Source organism: Heteronotia binoei, chromosome 4 (assembly GCF_032191835.1).
Source record: "Heteronotia binoei isolate CCM8104 ecotype False Entrance Well chromosome 4, APGP_CSIRO_Hbin_v1, whole genome shotgun sequence".
Classification (NCBI taxonomy): Eukaryota; Metazoa; Chordata; class Lepidosauria; order Squamata; family Gekkonidae; genus Heteronotia; species Heteronotia binoei.
In genome coordinates this window covers 181,921,215-181,949,043 of record NC_083226.1, presented here as the reverse complement: position 1 = coordinate 181,949,043, position 27,829 = coordinate 181,921,215, and the positions used below count along the sequence as shown (strand labels likewise).

Here is a 27,829-nt window from a genome sequence, read left to right as displayed (position 1 = left end):
GATTTATGTCGTAGTCCAGAAGCACCTGAGAGACAAACAAAATTTGTGGCAGGGGAAGAACCTTTGTGAGTCGCTGCCATAAAAGCTCCTCAACTGCCACAGATTTTGTAAGACTTTCAGGTCAGGGGTGTCAAACATGCGATCTGGGGGCCGAATGAGGCCCCCGGAGGGCTCCTATCAGGCCCCCAAGCAACTGGCTGTCAGCCGCTTCTTTCTCCCTATATCTTGCATTACAGTTTGCTTTGCAAGGCTTGCTCAATCACACAGGAGCTACTGAGCATAACCTCTATTTTCTCCATTGGCTGAGGCTCCTTGGGGAGGAAGGGGGGGCAGAGCTTGCTTTTCCAGGCTGTCAGAGCTTCTGAACCAAGCCTCTCCTCCTTCTACTGGCTGAGGCTCCTCCGTCCCCCCAGTTCCCTGGGCCCCAAGGGAGAAATACAAAGAAAGCACCTTTAAGACTACCGAGCACTAACGTTTTAAGCGTGTTTTTAAGTTTTTAAAATACATATATTTAATTGTGCTTGTCTATATCCTTTATAAAGTTTAAATCTTTGCTACCTCATCTTAAATAGATACGCACACATGGCCCAGCCCAACCCAACTTGGCCCGGCCGAACAAGGGTCTCTTTTATGTCCGATCCGGCCCTCATAACGAATGAGTTTGACTCCTCTGTTTCAGGCGCGCCTAGACTCTTGCTGTTTCCTTTGGCTACAGACAAACTGACGCATCGAATCCATCTCGGTTGATGTAGCCGAGGCCCCCCAAAGAGAGAGTCAAGAAGCAAAAGTCTCTGAGCTACCCAGCTCCCTCAACACACCCCTCATTTCATGCTGGGAGTCCTTGTGGAATGAGGATGGGGGAACCTCGAGGGGAAAACCCCCATCTCCAGATCCTCTTGACAAATATGTCAAGCTCTTTCTTGAATCCTTTGGGCTCTCCTTAGCCACTCTCCAAAATCATCTTCCTCCAAGCGAAGCGACTCGGGCACACAATTTGTGCAACACAACAATTAAGTTATTTTTATTGGATTTATATCCCGCCCTCCATGCCGAAGAGTCTCAGAGCGGCTCACAATCTCCTTTCCCTTCCTCCCCCACAACAGACACCCTGTGAGGTAGATGAAGATATTGGATTTATCTCCCGCCCTCCACTCCAAAGAGTCTCACAGCGGCTCACAATCTCCTTTCCCTTCCTCCCCCACAACAGACACCCTGTGAGGTAGATGAAGATATTGGATTTATATCCCGCCCTCCACTCCGAAGAGTCTCACAGCGGCTCACAATCTCCTTTCCCTTCCTCCCCCACAACAGACACCCTGTGAGGTAGATGAAGATATTGGATTTATATCCTGCCCTCCACTCCAAAGAGTCTCAGAGCGGCTCACAATCTCCTTTCCCTTCCTCCCCCACAACAGACACCCTGTGAGGTAGATGAAGATATTGGATTTATATCCCGCCCTCCACTCCGAAGGGTCTCACAGCGGCTCACAATCTCCTTTCCCTTCCTCCCCCACAACAGACACCCTGTGAGGTAGATGAAGATATTTATATCCCGCCCTCCACTCCGAAGAGTCTCAGAGCGGCTCACAATCTCCTTTCCCTTCCTCCCCCACAACAGACACCCTGTGAGGTAGATGAAGATATTGGATTTATATCCCGCCCTCCACTCCGAAGGGTCTCACAGCGGCTCACAATATCCTTTCCCTTCCTCCCCCACAACAGACACCCTGTGAGGTAGATGAAGATATTGGATTTATATCCCTCCCTCCACTCCAAAGAGTCTCAGAGCGGCTCACAATCTCCTTTCCCTTCCTCCCCCACAACAGACACCCTGTGAGGTAGATGAAGATATTGGATTAATATCCCGCCCTCCACTCCGAAGAGTCTCAGAGCGGCTCACAATCTCCTTTCCCTTCCTCCCCCGCAACAGACACCCTGTGAGGTGGGTGGGGCTGAGAGGGCTCTCACAGCAGCTGCCGTTTCAAGGACAACCTCTGCCAGAGCTATGGCTGACCCAAGGCCATCCCAGCAGGTGCAAGGGGAGGAGTGGGGCATCAAACCCGGTTCTCCCAGATAAGGGTCCACACACTTAACCACTACACCAAACTTCAGACAAACCAAACAAGACCCTTCCCACAAACACACACCGAAGGCATCAGCCTTTGGCCTGGCGCAAAGTCCCCGTACCTATCTGCTTTGAAACAAGCGCACACACACAGTATTGAGGTGCAAATAGAAATCCAGTTGTTCCCTTCTGGGGACTCCTCGACGCTGACTTTCCCAGCGTTTCTTTTAAACAGCCCCCACAATGGTGATTTAAACAAAAAAATAATGCCAACATTGGAAGGTATTTTATCCTCCCCCCCCCCCGCAAAAAAAAAAACAACTTCACAGATTCTCCCCTTCAAATGTCGCATGACTGATTTAAAAACCCCAGGGGGGCGGTGTGCAGGGGAAACTAAAAAGGTAAAGGAAGTCCGCTGTGCAAACACCAGTCGTTTCCGACTCTGGGGCGACGTTGCTTTCACAACATTTTCACGGCAGACTTTTTACAGGGTGGTTTGCCATTGCCTTCTCCAGTCATCTACCCTTTCCCCCCAGCAAGCTGGGGACTCATTTTGCCGACTTCGTAAGGATGGAAGGTTGAGTCAACCTGGAGACAGTTACCTGAAACCAGCTTCTGCCGGGATCGAACTCAGGCCGTGAGCAATAAAACAGTAATATGTCAAAATGTGAGAATGTCTGTTAATGACTATATTGTATTAGGAAAAGGAACGGAAAGGTCCCCTGTGCAAGCACCAGTCGTTTCTGACTCTGGGGTGATGTTGCTTTCACAACGTTTTCACGGCAGACTTTTTACGGTGTGGTTTGCCATTGCCTTCCCCAGTCATCTACCCTTTCCCCCCAGCAAGCCGGGGACTCATTTTGCCGACCTCGTAAGGATGGAAGGTTGAGTCAACCTGGAGCCAGTTACCTGAAACCAGCTTCTGCCGGGATCGAACTCAGGTCGTGAGCAATAAAACAGTAATATGTCAAAATGTGAGAATGTCTGTTAATGACTATATTGTATTAGGAAAAGGAACGTAAAGGCAGTCCCCTGTGCAAGCACCAGTCGTTTCTGACTCTGGGGTGACGTCGCTTTCACAACATTTTCATGGCAGACTTTTTACGGGGTGGTTTGCCACTGCCTTCCCCAGTCATCTAGACTTTCCCCGCAACAAGCTGGGGACTCCTTTGACCGACCTCAGAAGGATGGAAGGCTGAGTCAACCTCGAGCCGGCTACCTGAAAACCCAGCTTCCGCCGGGGATCGAACTCAGGTTGAGCAGAGCTTAGGACTGCAGTACTGCAGCTTTAACACTCTGCGCCATGGGGATCTTTCAGGGGAAACTCGGGGTGGGGAAAAGGTTAGAAACTCCCCACTCGCTGATTCTCCTCTGCAACTCACCACCCCACACAAACACAGCGAGTGAAATACAAGGTGGGAAATCTCAGGGGTTCCATAGAATGTCTTTCCGACCTTCCCCAGTCAGAGCTGTGCCCCCCCCCCCCAAAATGTATTTCAGCCCCTAATAAGCACGGTTATAGCAACAAGCACCATCCAGTTAGCAACCCCGGGCTGGCACTTGCTGTCTCTTCCTGATGCCACTGCTGCAAAGGGGGGGGGTGTTAATTGGATGTGTAGTTTTTCCACCCACCCCCATCCCTTATCTGCCCCTCCCTTCTCCTTCTCTCCCCCCAGGACAGCAGCTTCTCGCCCACTTGAATCAACAAAACACAGCTCCCTCCGCGTCCATTCCCAGATTCCAAAGGCTGCGTTTCCTCCCGGGAATCTTAACAGCAGGCAAAAGGATGCCGGAGAAGACCAGCTTTGGTCAAGCTGCCTCTAAAGGTCTCTTGGCAGGGATGGGCAAGGGATCACCCATGCAACAGCAACTCAAAAGCCAGGCTGTGTCAACAGACACTTTGCTGTAAGGGAGCCAGATCCTTGCAACGCCAACTGGCCAGGGAAAGAAGGAGGAGAAGAAGAATCATAGAATCATAGACTTGGAAGGGACCTCCAGGGTCATCTAGTCCAACCCCCTGCACAATGCAGGAAACCCACAAACACCTTTCCCTAAATTCAAAAGATCATAATTGCTGTCAGATGGCCATCTAGCCTCTGTTTAGAAACCTCCAAGGAAGGAGAGCCCACCACCTCCCGAGGAGGAAGCCTGTTAGAATCATAGAAGAGTTGGAAGGGAGGAGGAGGAGGAGAAGAAGAATCCTAGAATCATAGAGTTGGAAGGGACCTCTAGGGTCATCTAGTCCAACCCGCTGCACAATGCAGGAAACTCACAGACACCTCCTCTAAGTTCACAGGATCTTCATAGCTGTCAGAGCGCCCATCTAGCCTCTGTTGAAAAACCTCCAAGGAAGGAGAGCCCACCACCTCCCGAGGAGGAAGCCTGTTAGAATCATAGAAGAGTTGGAAGGGACCTCCAGGGTCATCTAGTCCAACCCCCTGCACAATGCAGGAAACTCACAAACGCCTCCCCCTAAATTCACAGAATCTTCATTGCTGTCAGATGGCCATCTAGCCTGTTTCAAAACCTCCAAGGAAGGAGAGCCCACCACCTCCCGAGGAAGCCTGTTCCACTGAGGAATCGCTCAGATGAAGAAGAAGACCGTAGATTTATACCCTCCCCTTCTCCCTGAATCAGGGTCTCAGAGTAGCTCACAATTTCCTTTGTCTTCTTCCCCCACAACAGAAACCCTGTGAGGTGGGTGGGACTGAGAGAGCTCTCGCAGAAGCTGCCCTTTCAAGGACAGCTCTGCAAGAGCTATGGCTGACCCAAGGCCATGCTAGCTGCTGCAAGTGGAGGAGTGCGGGGATCAAACCCAGTTCTCCCAGATAAGAGTCCTCACACTTCACCACTACACCATACTGGCTCCATAGTTTGCCCCGTCTGCAGGTTGAGCGCAATGCTTTGAGCAAGAACTCCTGCCGTTTGCTTTCACGTTGTTACAGCCCTGGAGGTGCAGGGTCATACTTTGGATCAGGGGCAGGCCTCAGTACTGAGGGAAGAAAGGTTAACCCTTTGTCCCCCATTAATTTCCCAGTTAGATGTCAGCCCTTAGAGACGCTATTATCCACAGCAACTAAGAAATGTTGGGGGGGGGGAATGTGTGGTTTCTGCTGTAGATATGTGCTGAAAAGGAGGGGAGACTATTGCACCCCACTTATCGCAGGACTTATTTTGCTCCATGAAGATAGATAGGGGGATGTGTGGATTCTGCGGTAGATATGTGCCGAAAAGGAGGGGAGACTATTGCACCCCACTTATCACAGGACTTATTTTGCTCCATGAAGATAGATAGGGGGATGTGTGGATTCTGCTGTAGATATGTGCCGAAAAGGAGGGGAGACTATTGCACCCCACTTATCGCAGGACTTATTTTGCTCCATGAAGATAGATAGGGGGATGTGTGGATTCTGCTGTAGATATGTGCCGAAAAGGAGGGGAGACTATTGCACCCCACTTATCGCAGGACTTATTTTGCTCCATTAAGATAGATAGGGGGATGTGTGGTTTCTGCTGTAGATATGTGCCGAAAAGGAGGGGAGACTATTGCACCCCACTTATCGCAGGACTTATTTTGCTCCACTAAGATAGATAGGGGGATGTGTGGTTTCTACTGTAGATATGTGCCGAAAAGGAGGGGAGACTATTGCACCCCACTTATCGCAGGACTTATTTTGCTCCATGAAGATAGATAGGGGGATGTGTGGTTTCTGCTGTAGATATGTGCCGAAAAGGAGGGGAGACTATTGCACCCCACTTATCGCAGGACTTATTTTGCTCCATGAAGATAGATAGGGGGATGTGTGGTTTCTGCTGTAGATATGTGCCGAAAAGGAGGGGAGACTATTGCACCCCACTTATCGCAGGACTTATTTTGCTCCATTAAGATAGATAGGGGGATGTGTGGTTTCTGCTGTAGATATGTGCCGAAAAGGAGGGGAGACTATTGCACCCCACTTATCGCAGGACTTATTTTGCTCCATTAAGATAGATAGGGGGATGTGTGGTTTCTACTGTAGATATGTGCCGAAAAGGAGGGGAGACTATTGCACCCCACTTATCGCAGGACTTATTTTGCTCCATTAAGATAGATAGGGGGATGTGTGGTTTCTGCTGTAGATATGTGCCGAAAAGGAGGGGAGACTATTGCACCCCACTTATCGCAGGACTTATTTTGCTCCATGAAGATAGATAGGGGGATGTGTGGTTTCTGCTGTAGATATGTGCCGAAAAGGAGAGGAGACTATTGCACCCCACTTATCGCAGGACTTATTTTGCTCCATGAAGATAGATAGGGGGATGTGTGGTTTCTGCTGTAGATATGTGCCGAAAAGGAGGGGAGACTATTGCACCCCACTTATCGCAGGACTTATTTTGCTCCATTAAGATAGATAGGGGGATGTGTGGTTTCTGCTGTAGATATGTGCCGAAAAGGAGGGGAGACTATTGCACCCCACTTATCGCAGGACTTATTTTGCTCCATTAAGATAGATAGGGGGATGTGTGGTTTCTGCTGTAGATATGTGCCGAAAAGGAGGGGAGACTATTGCACCCCACTTATCGCAGGACTTATTTTGCTCCATTAAGATAGATAGGGGGATGTGTGGTTTCTACTGTAGATATGTGCCGAAAAGGAGGGGAGACTATTGCACCCCACTTATCGCAGGACTTATTTTGCTCCATGAAGATAGATAGGGGGATGTGTGGTTTCTGCTGTAGATATGTGCTGAAAAGGAGGGGAGACTATTGCACCCCACTTATCGCAGGACTTATTTTGCTCCATGAAGATAGATAGGGGGATGTGTGGATTCTGCTGTAGATATGTGCCGAAAAGGAGGGGAGACTATTGCACCCCACTTATCGCAGGACTTATTTTGCTCCATGAAGATAGATAGGGGGATGTGTGGTTTCTACTGTAGATATGTGCCGAAAAGGAGGGGAGACTATTGCACACCACTTATCACAGGACTTATTTTGCTCCATTAAGATAGATAGGGGGATGTGTGGTTTCTGCTGTAGATGTGTGCCGAAAAGGAGGGGAGACTATTGCACCCCACTTATCGCAGGACTTATTTTGCTCCATTAAGATAGATAGGGGGATGTGTGGTTTCTACTGTAGATATGTGCCGAAAAGGAGGGGAGACTATTGCACCCCACTTATCGCAGGACTTATTTTGCTCCATGAAGATAGATTTAAGTGAATCACCACATCGGCCTGAAGCAACAGAACACAGACTGAGTCCAGTGGCACCTTTAAGACCACCACAGTGGTGCCACTGGGTGCAAACTTTATTTTATTTCCCCCCTACTTATTGCACCCCACCCGATGTTCACATGTTTCCCCTGCATGGAAGTGATCTCCGCATTGGAAGAAGATGATGATGATAATTGGATTTATATCCCGCCCTATACTCTGAATCTCAGTGTCTCAGAACAGCTTACAATCTCCTTTGTCTTCCTCTCCCTCAACAGACACCCTATGAGGCAGGTGGGGCTGAGAGAGCTCTCCCTGAAGCTGCCCTTTCAAGGACAGCTCTGCGAGAGCTCTGGCTGACCCAAAGCCCTTCCAGCAGCTGCGAGTGGGGAATCAAACCCGGTTCTCCCTGATAGGAGTCCGCGCACTTAACCACCGCACCAAACTGGCCCTCAAATCAAAGCAGCCTCAACTTTGCAGGTAACAGGCAACTCCGACGGGAAACGGAGGAAGACAGTGGAAAGGTGTGGATGTACAGGGTGAAGTATCCCAAGAGAATAACCCGCAGTGAGGCGGGAATGACCCAAAGACAACAGGGAGATCAAGCTCCGCTTCCGATCGGCAAAGCATTAGACGTCTCACGGGTGCAACGTGCAAGACAAATCAGAACCACAGACAATCTTTGCTGACCCCCGGAGAAAACCAGGCAGCTTCCAAAGTCCTCCTCGCCGGAGCCCACCAGCCTCCCCCGTTGTTCGGCCCCACTGATTTCATATAAAGCTTCGAGGTCAGAGTCCATCAACGCCAAACAGCAGGGGCCGTATAGAAACATTTCTCAGGCTGGGCAGGCAGCCCTTCCCAAAAGGTCTCTGTTCACATTTGGCAGAACTGCAGAAGCCTGGAAACCACAGGGGCGGGCCACGAAAAGGCAACGAAGTGACCAAAACACCCGATACTGAGAACAAAGCAGGTGAAGTGAAGGCATTGTTCTTGATTTTCCAAGCGCCACATTTTCACTGCAAACCAGCTTCATCCTTCTTCTTCCCACCAGGGCAACAGAGAGCCAGCAAGGTGTATCACAGAATCATAGAGTTAGAATCCTAGAGTTGGAAGGGACCTCCAGGGTCATCTAGTCCAACCCCCTGCACAAACACCTCCCCCTAAATTCACAGGATCCTCATTGCTGTCAGGTGGCCATCTAGCCTCTGCTTCAAAACCTCCAAGGAAGGAGAGCCCACCGCCTCCCGAGGAGGAAGCCTGTTCCACTGAGGAACCTCTCTAACGGTCAGGAAGTTCTTCCTAATGATGAGCCAGAAACTCTTGATTTAATTTCAACCCACTGGTTCTGGTCCTACCTTCTGAGACCACAGAAAACAACTCCACACCATCTTCTCTATGACAGCCCTTCATGTACTTGAAGATGGTGATCATATCACCTTTCAGCTGCCTCCTCTCCAGGCTAAACATGCCCAGCTCCTTCAACCTTTCCTCATAGGATGGAGTTGGAAGGGACCTCCAGGGTCATCTAGTCCAACCCCCTACATAATGCAGGAGACTCACACATACAAAAGTAAAGGTAACCCCCTGTGCAAGCACCAGTCGTTTTCAACTCTGGGGTGATGTTGCTTTCACAATGTTTTCATGGCAGACTTTTTACAAATACCTCTCCCTACATTCACAGGATCCTCATTGTAGCGGTTAAAAATGTCCAACTGGGAGAGCCAGGTTCAAATCTCCACTGGCCACAGCCACCTGCTGGGTGACCCGGAGGCCTGCCACACGTTGTCAGCCACATCTACTTCACAGGGATATTGTGAGGGGAGGAGAACAGTGTAAGCTGCTTTGGGTCTCCCACTGGGGAGAAAGGAAGGATACGAATAAAGGAAATAAAGAGAAGAAGAGAGAAGAATAAAGAGAGAAGAAGAGATTGGATTTGTACCCTGCCCTTCGTAAGCCAAAGGAGTCTCAGAGGGGCCTACAAATCTCCTTTCCCTTCCCACAACAGACGACCTGTGAGGTAGGTGGGGCTGAGAGAGCTCTGGCTGACCCAAGGCCATTCCAGCAGCTGCAAATGGAGCTGCAAACCTGGTTCTCCCCGATAAGAGTCCGTGCACTACACCAAACTAGCTGCACCAAAATGTACAGCCGTTCCAGCAGAAAAGACCGTAACGGCCAGAAGAAAGGTCAGGAATATTTAGGGCAGAGATGCGTCTAATTCATATATGACCCTCTTCCAAAAAAGAACAAACCTGAATTGCCACTTTCTAATTTGCACTCGGGGACTGATGGAGGAGAGTAGAAAGCGGGGCTTCCTTTGGTGTGCCCCCCCCCCAAGATTCCAGGTACGTACAAAGTGAAAGTAACAGACTCATCTGTTCAATGGAGGATTCCCGCCAACACCTTGCAAAGCATAAGAACATAAGAGAGGGAATGTTGGATCAGGCCAATGGCCAATCCTGTACAACACTCTGTGTCACATAAGATCATAAGAGAAGCCCTGTTGGATCAGGCCAGTGGCCCCTCCAGTCCAACACTCTGAGTCACATAAGAACATAAGAGAAGCCCTGTTGGATCAGGCCAGTGGCCCCTCCAGTCCAGCACTCTGTGTCACATAAGAACATAAGAGAAGCCCTGTTGGATCAGGCCAGTGGCCCATCCAGTCCAACACTCTGTGTCACATAAGAACATAAGAGAAGCCCTGTTGGATCAGGCCAGTGGCCCATCCAGTCCAACCCTCTGTGTCACAGAAGAACATAAGAGAAGCCATGTTGGATCAGGCCAATGGCCCCTCCAGTCCAACACTCTGTGTCACATAAGAGAAGCCCTCTTGGATCAGGCCAGTGGCCTCTCCAGTCCAACACTCTGTGTCACATAAGAACATAAGAGAAGCCATGTTGGATCAGGCCAGTGGCCCCTCCTGTCCAACACTCTGTGTCACATAAGAACATAAGAGAAGCCAAGTTGGATCAGGCCAATGGCCCATCCAGTCCAACACTTTGTGTCACATAAGAACATAAGAGAAGCCCTGTTGCATCAGGCCAATGGCCCATCCAGTCCAACACTCTGTGTCACATAAGAGAAGCCCTGTTGGATCAGGCCAATGGCCCATCCAGTCCAACACTCTGTGTCACATAAGAACATAAGAGAAGCCCTGTTGCATCAGGCCAGTGGCCCATCCAGTCCAACACTCTGTGTCACATAAGAACATAAGAGAAGCCATGTTGGATCAGGCCAATGGCCCCTCCAGTCCAACACTTTGTGTCACATAAGAGAAGCCCTCTTGGATCAGGCCAGTGGCCTCTCCAGTCCAACACTCTGTGTCACATAAGAGAAGCCCTGTTGGATCAGGCCATCCAGTCCAACACTCTGTGTCACATAGGAACATAACAGCCCTGTTGGATCAGGCCAATGGCCCCTCCAGTCCAACACTCTGTGTCACATAAGAACATAAGAGAAGCCCTGTTGGATCAAGCCAGTGGCCCCTCCTGTCCAACACTCTGTGTCACATAAGAACATAACAGAAGCCATGTTGGATCAGGCCAATGGCCCCTCCAGTCCAACACTCTGTGTCACATAAGAACATAAGAGAAGCCCTGTTGGATCAGGCCAGTGGCCCCTCCAGTCCAACACTCTGTGTCACATAAGAACATAAGAGAAGCCCTGTTGGATCAGGCCAGTTGCCCCTCCAGTCCAACACTCTGTGTCACATAAGAGAAGCCCTGTTGGATCAGGCCAGTGGCCCCTCCAGTCCAACACTCTGTGTCACATAAGAGAAGCCCTGTTGGATCAGGCCAGTGGCCCATCCAGTCCAACACTCTGAGTCACATAAGAACATAAGAGAAGCCCTGTTGGATCAGGCCAGTGGCCCATCCAGTCCAACACTCTATGTCACATAAGAACATAAGAGAAGCCCTGTTGGATCAGGCCAGTGGCCCATCCAGTCCAACACTCTGTGTCACATAAGAGAAGCCCTGTTGGATCAGGCCAATGGCCCATCCAGTCCAACACTCTGTGTCACATAAGAACATAAGAGAAGCCCTGTTGCATCAGGCCAGTAGCCCATCCAGTCCAACACTCTGTGTCACATAAGAACATAAGAGAAGCCATGTTGGATCAGGCCAATGGCCCCTACATAAGAACATAAGAACATAAGAGAAGCCATGTTGGATCAGGCCAACGGCCCATCAAGTCCAACACTCTGTGTCACACAGTGGCAAAAAATGTTATATACACACATACACTGTGGCTAATAGCCACTGATGGACCTGTGCTCCATATTTTTATCTAAACCCCTCTTGAAGGTGGCTATACTTGTGGCCGCCACCACCTCCTGTGGCAGTGAATTCCACATGTTAATCACCCTTTGGGTGAAGAAGTACTTCCTTTTATCCGTCTTAACCTGTCTGCTCAGCAATTTCATCGAATGCCCACGAGTTCTTGTATTGTGAGAAAGGGAGAAAAGTACTTCTTTCTCTACTTTCTCCATTCCATGCATTATCTTGTAAACCTCTATCATGTCACCCCGCAGTCGACGTTTCTCCAAGCTAAAGAGTCCCAAGCGTTTCAACCTTTCTTCATAGGGAAAGTGCTCCAGCCCTTTAATCATTCTAGTTGCCCTTCTCTGCACCTTCTCTAAAGCTATAATATCCTTTTTGAGGTGCGGCGACCAGAACTGCACACAGTACTCCAAATGAGACCGCACCATCGATTTATACAGGGGCATTATGATACTGGCTGATTTGTTTTCAATTCCCTTCCTAATAATTCCCAGCATGGCATTGGCCTTTTTTATTGCAAACGCACACTGTCTTGACACTTTCAGTGAGTTATCTATCATGACCCCAAGATCTCTCTCTTGATCAGTCTCTGCCAGTTCACACCCCATCAACTTGTATTTGTAGCTGGGATTCTTAGCCCCAATGTGCATTACTTTGCACTTGGCCACATTGAACCGCATCTGCCACGTTGACGCCCACTCACCCAGCCTCAACAGATCCCTTTGGAGTTCCTCACAATCCTCTCTGGTTCTCACCACCCTGAACAATTTAGTGTCATCCGCAAACTTGGCCACTTCACTGCTCACTCCGAACTCTAAATCATTTATGAACAAGTTAAAAAGCATGGGACCCAGTACCGAGCCCTGCGGCACCCCACTGCTTACCGTCCTCCACTGCGAAGACTGCCCATTTATACTCACTCTCTGCTTCCTATTACTCAGCCAGTTTTTGATCCACAAGAGGACCTGTCCTTTTACTCCATGATTCTCAAGCTTTCTAAGGAGCCTTTGATGAGGAACTTTATCAAAAGCTTTCTGGAAGTCAAGGTAAACAACATCTATCGGGTCTCCTTTGTCCACATGTTTGTTCACCCCCTCAAAGAAATGCAACAGGTTAGTGAGGCAAGATCTTCCCTTGCAGAACCCATGCTGAGTCTTCCTCAATAACCCGTGTTCATCAATGTGCCTACTCATTCTGTCCTTGATAATGGTTTCTACCAACTTTCCCGGTATTGAAGTCAGACTGACTGGCCTGTAGTTTCCCGGATCTCCTCTGGAACCTTTTTTAAAGATGGGGGTGACATTTGCTACCTTCCAGTCCTCAGGAATGGAGGCAGATTTCAATGAAAGATTACAGATTTTTGTTAGAAGATCCACAAGTTCAACTTTGAGTTCCTTCAGAACTCTCGGATGTATGCCATCCGGACCCGGTGACTTATTAGTTTTTAATTTGTCTATCAGTTGTAGGACCTCCTCATTTGTCACCTCAATCTGACTCAGGTCTTTCAACACCCCTTCCAAAATTAGTGGTTCTGGGGCGGGCAAAAAGTTCTCGTCTTCTACAGTGAAGACGGAGGCAAAAAATTCATTTAGCTTTTCAGCCATTTCCCTATCCTCCTTCAGTAATCCTTTTACCCCATGGTCATCCAAGGGCCCCACTGCCTCCCTGGCTGGTTTCCTACTTCTAATATATTTGAAGAAAGTTTTATTGTTGGTCTTTATGTTTTTTGCAATATGCTCCTCATAGTCCCTTTTTGCCTGCCTGATCACAGTCTTGCATTTGATTTGCCACAGCCTGTGTTCCCTTTTACTAATCTCACTTGGACTGGTTTTCCACCGCTTAAAGGAGTCCTTCTTACCTTTTACAGCTTCCATTACTTTATTTGTTAACCACGCAGGCCTTTTCTTATGCCTGTTTGTGCCTTTCCTAACTTGTGGTATGTATTTTATCTGAGCTTCTAGGATTATAGTTTTAAATAGCGTCCAAGCTTTCTCAAGGGTTTTGACCGTATGTACCTTTCCTTTCAGTTTCTTCCTCACATGCCTCCTCATCTCAGTGTATTTACCCCTTTTAAAGTTAAACGTGGTTGTGGTGGTCTTTTTGGACAACTCCCTATTTATACAAACGGTGAAATCAATAACATTATGGTCACTGCTCCCAAGCGGCGCAATCACTTTTACATCTCTCACCAAGTCTTGGGCATTACTTAGGACCAAATCCAGGATCGCCCCACCCCTGGTAGGTTCTGAGACCATCTGCTCCATAGCACAGTCATTGAGAGCATCAAGAAACTCAATCTCTTTCTCTCGACCAGAACACATATTGACCCAATCAATCTGCGGGTAGTTAAAATCACCTATTACAACACAGTTTTTACGTTTAGCCGCTATCTTTAAGCCTTCCATCATATTATAATCGTCCTCTCTCTTTTGATTTGGTGGGCGATAACAAACTCCCATAGTTAAATTTCCTTTTGGGCCCTCTATTTCAACCCAAAGCATTTCTAAAAGTGAATCTAATTCTCTGATCTCAGCCTTACTGGACCGTATATCCTCTCTGACATACAGAGCCACCCCACCTCCAACCCTTCCCTCCCTATCCTTCCGATATAGCTTATATCCAGGAATCACCGTGTCCCACTGATTCTCCTCATTCCACCAAGTTTCTGAAATTCCCACAATGTCTATGTTTTCTCCCAGCACTAAACATTCCAATTCACCAATTTTACTTTGAACACTTCTAGCATTTGCATACAAACATCTATAATTTCCCAGGCGAGCTAGGCCCGCCACCTTCCTCCTGCCGCCTCGAGACACTGGCAGACAGTCCATATTGTTTGTCACCTTCACAGTGGACAACTCCGGTCCGTTACCCGGTAGAAAAATAGCAGCTAACCCTTCATCTCTTTGAGACGAGTCCTCCCGAACCAGAGACATTTCATCTCCTGTCGGCTTTCCCCCAAGATTTAGTTTAAAAACTGCTCTGCCACCTTTTTGATTTTAAGCGCCAGCAGCCTGGTTCCATCCGGGGACAAGTGGAGACCGTCTCTTTTGTACAGCTCCCGCTTGTTCCAGAAAGCATCCCAGTGCCTAACAAACTTAAACCCTTCCTCCTTACACCATCGTCTCATCCACACATTGAGACTTCTAATTTGTGCCTGTCTCTCCTGCCCTGCACGTGGAACAGGTAGCACTTCCGAGAAGGCTACCTTGGAGGTCCTGGCCTTAAGTCTCCCGCCTAGCAGCCTAAATTTTTCCTCCAGGACCTCACGACTGCATTTCCCCACATCGTTGGTGCCAACATGCACCACGACCACAGGCTCCTCCCCAGCACTATCTATCAGTCTATCTACTACACGCGTAATGTCCGCTACCTTCGCACCAGGCAGGCAAGTCACCATACGGTCAGTACGCGGTTTCGCCACCCGGCTGTCTACTTGCCTAATGATCGAATCACCAACTACCAATACCCCCCCTCTCCCCCTGCTCAGGGATGGTTCCTTGGCGCGAAAGGATTCCCGCTCACCGACCGAAGAAGAGGTCCCTTCTGAGGGCGCATTCCCCTTATCCTCAGCACGGTGCCCTGTTCCCTCTCGACCCTCACGCTCTCTGGCAGCAACGGGGCTGCTACGTTCAGAGCGGGGCTCATCTAATACGCCCCCGAGAGTCTTCCCCAAGTGCCTAACTGACCGTCTCTGCTTCTCCAGGGCAGTCACCTCGGCCTCAAGGGTACGAACTCGTTCCCTGAGGACCAGGAGCTCCTTGCATCGAGCACACACCCAAGACTTCTGTCCTTTGGGCAGATAGTCATACATGTGACACTCAGTGCAAAACACTGGAAAGCCCCCAACCCCCTGCTGGCATTCTATCTTCATTGTATATATATATATATTAAAATATACAGTCCTCTTTAAATGCTGTTTAAGTGGCTCCCCTTCTGGCGGGTCAACTTACCTAAACTTACCTTATTGGGAACTTACCTTATTTGGAGAACAAGGAAGCCAGGGATCTGGGTTCCTGCTCCTTAGAGAGCCCCTAGGCGAAGAGCCACAGGCCAGGAGCCCTTTAGCTCTCGCCCTTCGGCTCGCGCCAAAGGCTCGCGCCTTTGGCAAGGCGCAGCTTAAAATGCAAAGAGGTGGAGCAGGGCACTCCTCAGCAATCACTCTCAATCAGCAGCAATCACTCTCAATCTCTTTCACCCTTAAGGCAGTCAACCAAACAAAGAGCAGTCAACCAAACAAAGAGCAGTTCCCCAGCTATCACACCTTAGAATTTTAGGCAGCCCCACAAACCTTAGAATGTAGTCCTTCAAAACTCAGAAATTCTCAGCAATTTCTCCAGCTGTCTCAGCTATCAGAGCTGCTCTGCTCTGCTCCTCCCAGACCTCTGTGAGATGTGCTCAGCCTTTGGCAAGGCGCAGCTTAAAATGCAAAGAGGTGGAGCAGGGCACTCCTCAGCAATCACTCTCAATCAGCAGCAATCACTCTCAATCTCTTTCACCCTTAAGGCAGTCAACCAAACAAAGAGCAGTCAACCAAACAAAGAGCAGTTCCCCAGCTATCACACCTTAGAATTTTAGGCAGCCCCACAAACCTTAGAATGTAGTCCTTCAAAACTCAGAAATTCTCAGCAATTTCTCCAGCTGTCTCAGCTATCAGAGCTGCTCTGCTCTGCTCCTCCCAGACCTCTGTGAGATGTGCTCAGCCCCTCCAGTCCAACACTTTGTGTCACATAAGAGAAGCCCTCTTGGATCAGGCCAGTGGCCTCTCCAGTCCAACACTCTGTGTCACATAAGAGAAGCCCTGTTGGATCAGGCCATCCAGTCCAACACTCTGTGTCACATAGGAACATAACAGCCCTGTTGGATCAGGCCAATGGCCCCTCCAGTCCAACACTCTGTGTCACATAAGAACATAAGAGAAGCCCTGTTGGATCAAGCCAGTGGCCCCTCCTGTCCAACACTCTGTGTCACATAAGAACATAACAGAAGCCATGTTGGATCAGGCCAATGGCCCCTCCAGTCCAACACTCTGTGTCACATAAGAACATAAGAGAAGCCCTGTTGGATCAGGCCAGTGGCCCCTCCAGTCCAACACTCTGTGTCACATAAGAACATAAGAGAAGCCCTGTTGGATCAGGCCAGTTGCCCCTCCAGTCCAACACTCTGTGTCACATAAGAGAAGCCCTGTTGGATCAGGCCAGTGGCCCCTCCAGTCCAACACTCTGTGTCACATAAGAGAAGCCCTGTTGGATCAGGCCAGTGGCCCATCCAGTCCAACACTCTGAGTCACATAAGAACATAAGAGAAGCCCTGTTGGATCAGGCCAGTGGCCCATCCAGTCCAACACTCTATGTCACATAAGAACATAAGAGAAGCCCTGTTGGATCAGGCCAGTGGCCCATCCAGTCCAACACTCTGAGTCACATAAGAACATAAGAGAAGCCCTGCTGGATGAGGCCGCCACCACCTCCTGTGGTAGTGAATTCCACATGTTAATCACCTTTTGGGTGAAGAAGTGCTTCCTTTTATCCGTTCTAACCTGACTGCTCAGCAGTTTCACTCGGCACATGCTCCATGTGATTGGGGCAGACCCTGGATTCAGCTCAGGGTCCCTCCGAGTCTGGACATCCCTCCTCCCCTCAGAAGCAGACAGGGGGCCATCCCTGGGTGAGACCATGCAGCCCCCAGATTCTCTGATGAGCCCTTCCTTGTTAAAGGACGCAGAAGTCCCGTTTGCAACACAAGTAACAATCGGCGAACGGCACACGCTTGATTTTTCCTTACACAAGCATCAGATAATTCTCACGTTACAGTCAATGCACTGTGTGTTCTAGTCCCTGGTTTCATTTGCAAAGTGAGCACCTACTGGCTCTCGGTTACACACCAACGCACATGCATAAACGCAAGATGTGAACGGACTTCCCAGAAGATGTGAACAGGGCTAGCAGTTAATAGAATGAAGGAACGGGGGACAGAAGGGGATGGGGGTGGAGATGACAACATTGGCTGGGGGGAACCCTCCACGCCTTCCCTTGGAAGTGAAACCCCACCGTGCGGTTTTGCACACAAGGAACTGGACACAGGATTGCAGCAGCTACCTGTCAAACCCTTCATTGTTAAAGAGGAGCACAGATTATACGTCTGGGCCTCTTTCTTGGGTGGGGGGCAGGATATAAATCCGCAAATGTATGGAGGGGGGGGGAATCAGGCAAAGCGGGAAACAACTCTCCTGAAGAGAAAGCAGCAGTTCATCTTGCCTCTGCAATGTGAAATAGAAACTGGATTCCCTCAGCGCCGGAGAATAATATGGGAGTGCAGCACAAGCTGGGGGGGCGGAGTTTGTCCGATAAAGTGGCTGGGGCATTTAAAGTACAGTATAGGCAAGCAAGGGGAAGCAGCAAAGGTTTTCACACTCCCCCCCCCCCCCGGGAAAAAACCCTCTTTGTCTTCCCGTTTCACTGGGATCATTTCTAGACCCATCAGGAGAAAAGGTTTCCGGGGAACACCCTGTACCACTCAACCCCACTTTTAAAAACCTGTGTTTATGCCCCCTGGTCCCCTGATTCAGACACAGCTCTGCCTTGCTCAGGGTGGAAAATGCAAGCCGTTGTGTGGAGGGTGAGGAGTGCGAGAGACGGATAAGAACCCCATACGAACCCCAGAGAGCACTGAGGTCAGCAGGGAGAGACCTGTCGACTATCCCAGGGCCGAAGGAAGCAAGACTGCAGAGTACCCGCACTCGGGCCTTCTCTGTTGCGGCCCCACACCTGTGGAACCAGCTCCCAGAGGAAGGACGGGCCCTGCGGGACTTTGACCGTTTCCGCAGCACCAAGATGTTAATTTTATTGTTTTACTGTTTTTAGAATTGTAATTAATTTTTATCTACTGTTAAAGTATTGTATCATTTGTTATATTGATTGATGTTGTTAGCCGCCCTGAGCCTGCCTCGGCGGGGAGGGCGGGATATAAATAAAAGGTATTATTATTATTATTATTATTATTATTATTATTATTATTATTATTATTAAGGGCCCACTGGAAACTGGAGAGGAATGGAGACTAAGCAGACGCAGACCCCAGCCTGACGAGGAAGACTTCTTGAATCCCCTTAAAATAGTAAGGAGCAGTGTTCCCTCTGAGCTGAGTTAGTGTGAGCTCGCGCACCGTTTTTTAGCCTCCAGCTCACACGTTTTTGTCTCGGCTCAGGAGAAACAGCCCCAGAGCACAATAATTTATGCAGTAGCTCATGGCTTTAATGCCAGTAAGCTCAAGAAATAGAAATTTTTGCTCAAAAGACTCTGCTGCTTAGAAGGAGTATTGGTAAGGAGGTAGAGATGTTATCTCCTCTCCCCGCAAGGTTATCAAATATTTCCCATTGAAAAGAAAAGAGGAAACTAGCGTAGGTGGTGAGAAAAAGAATCCATGGGTCAAAATGGCAGAAAAGGCAGAGAGAGGGTAGGACGCGGGTTTTGTTCAAGAGCTAAATTCAAATCCTGCAGCTTAGAGGGAACATTGATGGTGAGAGGGAGGTAGAAAGAAAGCAACTTTAATTTAAAATGCATTCTCCAAGCTGCCAACAAAAAATTGGGAGGGGGGGGATGAGCTTTCAAGAGTCAAAATCTTATTGCTCTTTAAAGCGCTTCTAAGTTTTGCTCAGATTCTTTAACAGCAATTGAACATATGAAACTGCCTTCTACTGAATCAGACCCTAGGTCCATCAAAGTCAGTCTTGTCTACTCAGACTGGCAGCGGCTCTCAAGCTGAGATTTCTGACACCAATTTGCCTGGACCCTTTTTAGTTGGAGATGCCGGTGATTGAACCTGGGACCTTCTGCTTACCAAGCAGATGCTCTACCACTGAGCCACAGTCCCATTCATGGCTTTCCGGGGTCTCAAGCTGAGGTTCTTCACGCCTACTTGCCTGGACCCTTTTTAGTTGGAGATGCTGGGGACTGAACCTGGGACCTTCTGCTTACCAAGCAGATGCTCTACCACTGAGCCACAGCCCCATTCACGGCTCTTCGGGGTCTCAAGCTGAGGTTTTTCACGCCGACTTGCCTGGACCCTTTTTAGTTGGAGATGCTGGGGATTGAACCTGGGACCTTCTGCTTACCAAGCAGATGCTCTACCACTGAGCTACTGTCCCTCCCCAATTGAATTGGGGAGGGGGGGGGGGCGCTGCTGGTGGAATCCGTTTCTCAAAAGAGTTTCAGGGAGGCCTCTGCAGATATGCCCTGTCCTCTCCCCAGAATTGCGGCGGGTGGGGGTGGGGTGGGGACACACACAATGATATTTGGTACTAGGCAGTTTAAGGAAGCACGGCAATGGTTATTTAGAGAGACCGAAAAAAACGGTGTTGGGAATGTCTGAACATTGGGGCAGAGCTGGACTTTGGGGCAGAAGACCTGAGCCCTGGAGCGTGGGCTCAGGTGGGGTTGTCTTCTTCCACTCAGTTGAGAGAAGTTGGAAGCAGTGTTCCCTCTAAGCTGAGTGGGCATGAGCTAGCTCACAGTTACTTGGCCTCCGGCTCACACATTTTTATCTCAGCTCAGGCAAAACAGCCCCAAAGCAAACAAATGGAGGCAGCAGCTCACAACTTGAACGCCGGTAGCTCGCGAAACAGAATTTTTGCTCGCAAGACTCCCCCATTTGGAGGGAGCATTGGTTGGTCTAGCAGCCCCAAGGAACTTGCCTCTGACGGAAGAGGCAAAAACACAGGTTAGGGCACGGGTAGCCCAAACTCCGGTCCGGGAGCCACATGTGGTTCTTTCACACATATTGTGTGGTTCTCAAAGCCCCCACTGCTCCGTTGGCCCGCTTGGAGAAGAAAGTTCTCTCTTTAAATCCCTTCTCCAAGTCAAGACACCTGGCAGCTTGGAGAATGCATTTTTAAATTAAAGTTGCTTTCTTTTGACCTCCCCCTCACCATCAATGTTCCCTCTAAGCTGCAGAGTCTTGTGAGCAAAAATTCCACTTTGTGAGCTACTGGTATTAACGTTGTGAGCCTATTGGCATTAAAATTGTGAGCTCCTGCATAAATTGTTGTGCTCTGGGGCCATTTTTCCTGAGCTAAGACGAAAATGTGTGAGCTCGAGGCTAAAAATCTGTGAGCTAGCTCACCGTAACTCATCTTAGAGGGAACACTGCTCAACATCTATCTATCTATCTTCCTTCCTTCCTTCCTTCCTTCCTTCCTTCCTTCCTTCCTTCCTTCCTTCCTTCCTTCCTTCCTCCCTTCCTTCCTTCCTTCTCTCAAACGTCTGACATTTATGTCTTATGTCTTGGAGAGCCAGTTTGGTGTAGTGGTTAAGTGTGCGGACTCTTATCTGGGAGAACTGGGTTTGATTCCCACTCCTCCACTTGCACCTGCTAGCATGGCCTTGGGTCAGCCATAGCTCTGGCAGAGGTTGTCCTTGAAAGGGCAGCTGCTGTGAGAGCCCTCTCCAGCCCCACCCACCTCACAGGGGGTCTGTTGTGCGGGAGGAAGGGAAAGGAGATTGTGAGCCGCTCTGAGACTCTTCGGAGTGGAGGGCGGGATATAAATCCAATATCTTCATCTACCTCACAGGGTGTCTGTTGTGGGGAAGGAAGGGAAAGGAGATTGTGAGCCGCTCTGAGATTCTTCGGAGTGAAGGGCGGGATATAAATCCAATATCTTCATCTACCTCACAGGGTGTCTGTTGTGGGGGAGGAAGGGAAAGGAGATTGTGAGCCGCTCTGAGACTCTTCGGAGTGAAGGGCAGGATATAAATCCAATATCTTCATCTACCTCACAGGGTGTCTGTTGTGGGGGAGGAAGGGAAAGGAGATTGTGAGCCGCTCTGAGACTCTTCGGAGTGGAGGGCAGGATATAAATCCAATATCTTCATCTACCTCACAGGGTGTCTGTTGTGGGGGAGGAAGGGAAAGGAGATTGTGAGCCGCTCTGAGACTCTTTGGAGCGGAGGGCGGGATATAAATCCAGTATCTTCATCTACCTCACAGGGTGTCTGTTGTGGGGGAGGAAGGGAAAGGAGATTGTGAGCCGCTCTGAGACTCTTCAGAGCGGAAGGCAGGATATAAATCCAATATCTTCATCTACCTCACAGGGTGTCTGTTGTGGGGCAGGAAGGGAAAGGAGATTGTGAGCCGCTCTGAGACTCTTCGGAGTGGAGGGCGGGATATAAATCCAATATCTTCATCTACCTCACAGGGTGTCTGTTGTGGGGGAGGAAGGTAAAGGAAATTGTGAGCCGCTCTGAGACTCTTCGGGATGGAGGGCGGGATATAAATCCAATATCTTCTTATGACTCTCAAACATCTGATATTCATGTCTTGCAGCTCTCAAGCATCTGACATTTATTCTATGCAGCTGTTACATTAAGCAAGTTTGGCCACCCCCGGCTTAGAGAGTCAGACTAGGGGCTGGGAGACCCAGCTTCGAATCCCTGCTCTGCCACTGAAGCTCACTTGGTGACCAGTTGCATGCTCTCAGCCTCACCCTCCTCAAAGGCCAAGATGGGAAGCCATGGTAGTCTGTCCATAAACAGCAGAAAAGAGCGAGACTCATGAATGCTCCTACCGAGTTGCCACAAATGCTGTGGGTCTTTAAGGCACTGCTGGGCCCTTGCTCTTTTGTACTACCTCACAAGGCTGTTGTGTGGACAAAACGGAAGCGAGGAGAACAACGCAAGTCGTTTTGGGTCCCCGCAGGGGAGAAAGGCGGGGTGCAAATGAAGTAAATAAAACAGAAGAAATCATCCCATTCAGTCTAGTTTCTAAAACGGTCCAGTCCCCCCCCTGGAGGGAAGGGAGAAAGAGTCAGCTCTGCAGGGCTCTGGGGAGAGCGATCCGAGGAGACGAAGCCAGGGGCGAAAGAGACCCCAGCGGCTGGAATTTGGCATCCAAGCACCGCAAGCAGATGCAGATTTGGGTCTGAGGTTGGAAACTTTGCACCACTGGGCCACAGCAGCTCATGGAACCGGGGCTCAAGGGATAGACGACAGAGATCCCACGACAATCCCAGTCCGCTTCAGCAGCCCCTGAGTCCATCTTGCCCCTGAGAGTGTCACACCAGCCAGCATCTAGGAATCAAGACTGCTCTCCCCAGTTCCCATCAGTGTTCCCTCTAAGCTGAGTTAGTGTGAGCGAGTTCACAGTTGTCAACTGCGGGGTGACATGATCGAGGTTTACAAGATGATGCATGGGATGGAGAAAGTAGAGAAAGAAGTCCTTTTCTCCCTTTCTCACAATACAAGAACTCGTGGGCATTCGATGAAATTGCTGAGCAGACAGGTTAAAACGGATAAAAGGAAGTCCTTCTTCACCCAAAGGGTGACTAACATGTGGAATTCACTGCCACAGGAGGTGGTGGCGGCCACAAGCATAGCCAGCTTTAAAAGGGGATTGGATAAAAGGTCCATCAGTGGCTATTAGCCACAGTATATGTATATAGATATAGATATAGATATGTGTGTATGTGTGTGTGTGTATATACACACGCATATATTGGCCACTGTGTGACACAGAGTGCTGGACTAGGTGGGCCATTGGCCTGATCCTACACGGCTTCTCTTATGTTCTTCGGTGACACAGAGGGTTGGACTGGATGGGCCATTGGCCTGATCCAACATGGCTTCTCTTATGTGACACAGAGTGTTGGACTGGATGGGCCACTAGCCTGATCCAACATGGCTTCTCTTATGTTCTTATGTGACACAGAGTGTTGGACTGGAGGGGCCACTGGCCTGATCCAACATGGCTTCTCTTATGTTCTTATGTGACACAGAGTGTGGGACTGGAGGGGCCACTGGCCTGATCCAACATGGCTTCTCTAATGTTCTTATGTGACAGAGAGTGTTGGACTGGATGGGCCGTTGGCCTGATCCAACAGGGCTTCTCTTATGTTCTTATGTTTAGCCTTCAGCTCACACATTTTTGTCTTCGCTCAGGAAAGACACACTAATTGACGCAGCAACTCACGGCTTTAATGCCAGTAGCTCACAAAAGTAGAATTTTTCCTCACAAGACTCCGCAGCTGTGAGGGAGATTTGGTTCCGTGTCCACCAACAAGTGGAGAGGCGGCCAGGAAGGCGGGGAAGGGGGGGGCGGGATCGGAAGACAATAAATATTGGGTTGGAGGGAGTCTGAGTGGGTGGGGGGGTACCTGTTTGGAGAAACCGCCCACCACGTTCTAATAGGAGAGAGACGGGCATTTCTCTATTTTTGGAGAAGCAGGGAAGTTAAAACGAAAGGGGGGGAAGCTTGTTGTGGCTTGGGAGGTCAGAGGTTTGGGATCTGTGGAAAGGTGACTTTGGCGCTGTTGCTGAGCTGGGGGTTTGAGAAGATGAAAGATGCTTGTGGGGCTACTGGTGGAGGCCCTGATTCCCCTCTCAAAAGAGTACATGGGGGGGAGTTGACTGGAGGGGGGGTGAAGATGAAGGGTGGATAGGAAATGGAGCAGTAACCATGGTTTTTTTCCCTCCTGGAAAAAGACGTGCTGGAACTCTCAAGAGAAAAATGAAGGGGAAACATAGGAGTGCTCCCATGAACTTCTACACATTTTTTGAGAATTTTGTTTCCATGAGGAGATTCCTGAAATCTGCTCTGCCGCGCCCTCCCCCCCCCCAGAAAAAAAGCCCGGGCAATGACCCCGTTTGGAAATGACAAAAGGGCATTCTGGGCAGCCTGAGGGAGGGAGAACATGGGGGGGGGTCAAGAATATAGGGCTGCCAACTCCAGGTTGGGAAATTCCTGGAGATTTCAGGGCGAAGCCTGGGGAGGGACATGATGTCCTAAAGGCCCCCCCCCCCAAGCTTCCTTGGTCTCCAAAGGAGACCGGTCCCTGATTATCACTTTGCAGATGGTAATAATTCCGGGAGATCTCCAGGCCCCCCCTGGAGGCTGGCAACCCCAGCAAAGGAATGAAGCAAAGGAGGAGGATTAGATGGCTGCTGAGTCCAGGTCATATAGGGCTGCCAACTCCAGGTTGGGAAATTCCTGGAGATTTCAGGGTGAAGCCTGGGGAGGGACATGATGTTCTAATCCCCCCCCCAAGCTTCCTTGGTCTCCGAAGGAGACCGGTATCTGATTATCGCTCTGCAGATGGTAATAATTCCGGGCGATCACCAGGCCCCCCCTGGAGGCTGGCAACCTCAGCAAAGGAACATATAAACATATGAAGCTGCCTTATACTGAATCAGACCCACGGTCCATCAAAGTCAGTATTGTCTTCTCAGACTGGCAGCGGCTCTCCAGGGTCTCAAGCGGAGGTTTTTCACACCTGTTTGCCTGGACCCTTTTTTGGAGATGCCAGGGATTGAACCTGGGACCTTCTGCTTCCCAAGCAGATGCTCTACCACTGAGCCACCGTCCCTCCCCTAATGAAGCAAAGGAGGAGGATTAGACGGCTGCTGAGTCCAGGTCATATAGGGCTGCGAATTCCAGGTTGGGAAATTCCTGGAGATTTCAGGGTGAAGCCTGGGGAGGGACATGATATCCTAAAGGCCCCCCCCCCAAGCTTCCTTGTTCTCCAAAGGAGACCGTCCCTGATTATCACTCTGCAGATGGTAATAATTCCGGGAGATCTCCAGCCCCCCCCCCTGGAGGCTGGCAACCCCAGCAAAGGAATGAAGCAAAGGAGGGACATGATGTTCTAATCCCCCCCCCCCAAAGCTTCCTTGGTCTCCGAAGGAGACCGGTATCTGATTATCGCTCTGCAGATGGTAATAATTCCGGGTGATCTCCAGGCCCCCCCTGGAGGCTGGCAACCCCAGCAAAGGAATGAAGCAAAGGAGGAGGATTAGACGGCTGCTGAGTCCAGGTCATATAGGGCTGCGAATTCCAGGTTGGGAAATTCCTGGAGATTTCAGGGTGAAGCCTGGGGAGGGACATGATATCCTAAGGCCCCCCCCCCCCAAGCTTCCTTGTTCTCCAAAGGAGACCGGTATCTGATTATCGCTCTGCAGATGGTAATAATTCCGGGAGATCTCCAGGCCCCCCCTGGAGGCTGGCAACCCCAGCAAAGGAATGTTTCCTCGCTGAAGCACAGGGGGGGGGGGAATTAGTCGGCTGCTGAGTCCAGGTCATATAGGGCTGCGAATTCCAGGTTGGGAAATTCCTGGAGATTTCAGGGTGAAGCCTGGGGAGGGACATGATATCCTAAAGCCCCCCCCCCAAGCTTCCTTGTTCTCCAAAGGAGACCCGTATCTGATTATCGCTCTGCAGATGGTAATAATTCCGGGAGATCTCCAGCCCCCCCCCCCGGAGGCTGGCAACCCCAGCAAAGGAATGTTTCCTCGCTGAAGCAAAGGGGGGGGGGGATTAGACGGCTGCTGAGTCCGGGTCAGTCTGGATAAGGGGGAGGGCAGGCGGGCGACTTTAGGGGCGCAGAACAGTGAGGGGGGGGGGTCTCCGCGGACCTTACCTGCTTGAACTGCTCCTCGTAGGTCCACTCGTGGTGCTGCTGCTGGGGGGGCGGCGGCGGGGGCGAGGGGGGGCGCTGGGCGTAGCGGGGCTCCCCTCCGGCCGCTGGGTCTTCCTCCTCCTCTTCCTCCGAGTCTTCCTCGACGGCGGCCGCCTCCTGCGGGGGGTGCGAGGCGGGGCCCCGATCCGGGCGGCCGGGGGGCGCCGTGGGAGGGGCGCGGGCCACGGGCAGCCCCCCAGGCGCGCGTCCTCCGGCGGCGGCGAAGAGGCGCAGGGCCAAGGGCGGCGCCGTCGGGCCGGCTCCTCCCGCAGGGCTTCCCGCGGTTGCTGCTGCCGGGCCGGCCGTCGGGGGAACCGCCGCCGCCGCCGCCGCCTGGGCCCGGCGCAGCTTCTCCTCCAGGCGCGCCGCCTGCGCCCGCTGCAGGTTCTCCATCACCGCCTCCAGGCGGAGCCCCCCCGACGCCCCCAGGCCGCGCCCCGTCGAGCAAGACGACGAGAAGGCGGCGGCCGCGGCAGCCTGGAGGGGAAAGGAAGGGAGGAAGCGCCCGTCAGACCGGGGGGGGGGGGAGCAGGGAAGGACCCCCAGGGCAAAGCGCCCCCCCCCACGCCCCATCTCTCCCGGGACCCCCCAGAAAAGTTTCCCGGGGGGGAGCAGGGACGGGGGGAGCGCGAAGGAACCCCAGGGCAAAGCGCCCTCCCACGCCCCATCTCTCCCGGGACCCCCCAGAAAAGTTTCCCGGGGGGAGCAGGGAGGGGGGAGCGCGAAGGAACCCCAGGGCAAAGCCCCCCCCTACGCCCCATCTCTCCGGGGACCTCCCAGAAAAGTTTCCCGGGGGGGGGAGCGCGAAGGACCCCCAGGGCAAAGCGCCCTCCCAAGCCCCATCTCTCCGGGGACCCCCCAGAAATGTTTCCCGGGGGGAGCAGGGAGGGGGGAGCGCGAAGGACCCCCAGCCAAAGCCCCCCCTACGCCCCATCTCTCCGGGGACCCCCCAGAAAAGTTTCACGGGGGGAGAGCGCGAAGGACCCCCAGAGCAAAGCGCCCCCCCCACGCCCCATCTCTCCCGGGACCCCCCAGAAATGTTTCCCGGGGGGGAGCAGGGAGGGGGGAGCGCGAAGGAACCCCCAGGGCAAAGTCCCCCCCCCTACGCCCATCTCTCCGGGGACCCCCCAGAAAAGTTCCACGGGGGGGGCAAAAGAAGGACCCCCAGGTGCCCCCCCCCTCACCCTTCCCACCACGAAGATCTACCTGTTTTTGGAGAGGGGGGCAAAGTTAACAAACGGTGCCCCCCCCCCACCCTTCCCACCGTGAAGATCTGCCTGTTTTTGAAAGGGGGGGGGGACAAAGTTAACAAGCGGTGCCCCCCCACCCTTCCCACCAAGAAAATCTGCCTGTTTTGTTGGGGGAAAGGGGGGCGCTGGTGGCGCGCCCCCTTGCTCTGGCGCCCGGGGCGGCTGCCCCCTCCGCTCCCCCCCTCGAGGCTCGCTCCCCCCCCCCTCCAGAAGCCTTCGGGCTGCCCCCCTTACCCGGCCGGGACGCGCGTCGCCTTCCCGAGCCCGCCGCCCCTTCCCCAGCGCAGCCCGCGGGCGCCCCGTCGGCTTACCAGGCTGGCTTTGGTGGCCATCGCGGCGGCGTTCTCCACCATGCTGCGCCTCGCTTTGCGCACCTGGAGAGCAGGCTGGGGCGGTGGGGGGGGGGTGGAGGAGGCAGGCAGGCCCCGCTGGCCCCGCTGGAGTCTTAATCCCCCCCGACGGGGAGGCGCTGCTGCTTCTTCGCCGCCCTGCGCCCCCCCGCCCCGTCGCGCTCCCCCCGCCTCATGGGTCGCAGCGGCCGCGACCCCCGTCCTGCTCGCCCGCCGGCCGGCAGCGGCTCTGGAAGCGCATCGATTCCGC

General features: G+C 51.5%; 1 protein-coding gene across 1 annotated transcript in view; it reads right to left on the bottom strand.

The window, feature by feature from the left end:
- Nucleotides 1-27,582, bottom strand: part of ARID3C (AT-rich interaction domain 3C) — a 161,160-nt gene extending 133,578 nt beyond the window's left edge. The window contains exons 1-2 of the mRNA XM_060236617.1: nt 27,541-27,582; nt 25,941-26,456 (exon numbers count right to left, since the gene is read on the bottom strand). Of these exons, the coding sequence (XP_060092600.1) occupies nt 25,941-26,456; nt 27,541-27,582 (558 nt within the window). The remainder of the gene's footprint in view (nt 1-25,940; nt 26,457-27,540) is intronic.
- Between the last annotated feature and the right edge of the window lie 247 nt (nt 27,583-27,829).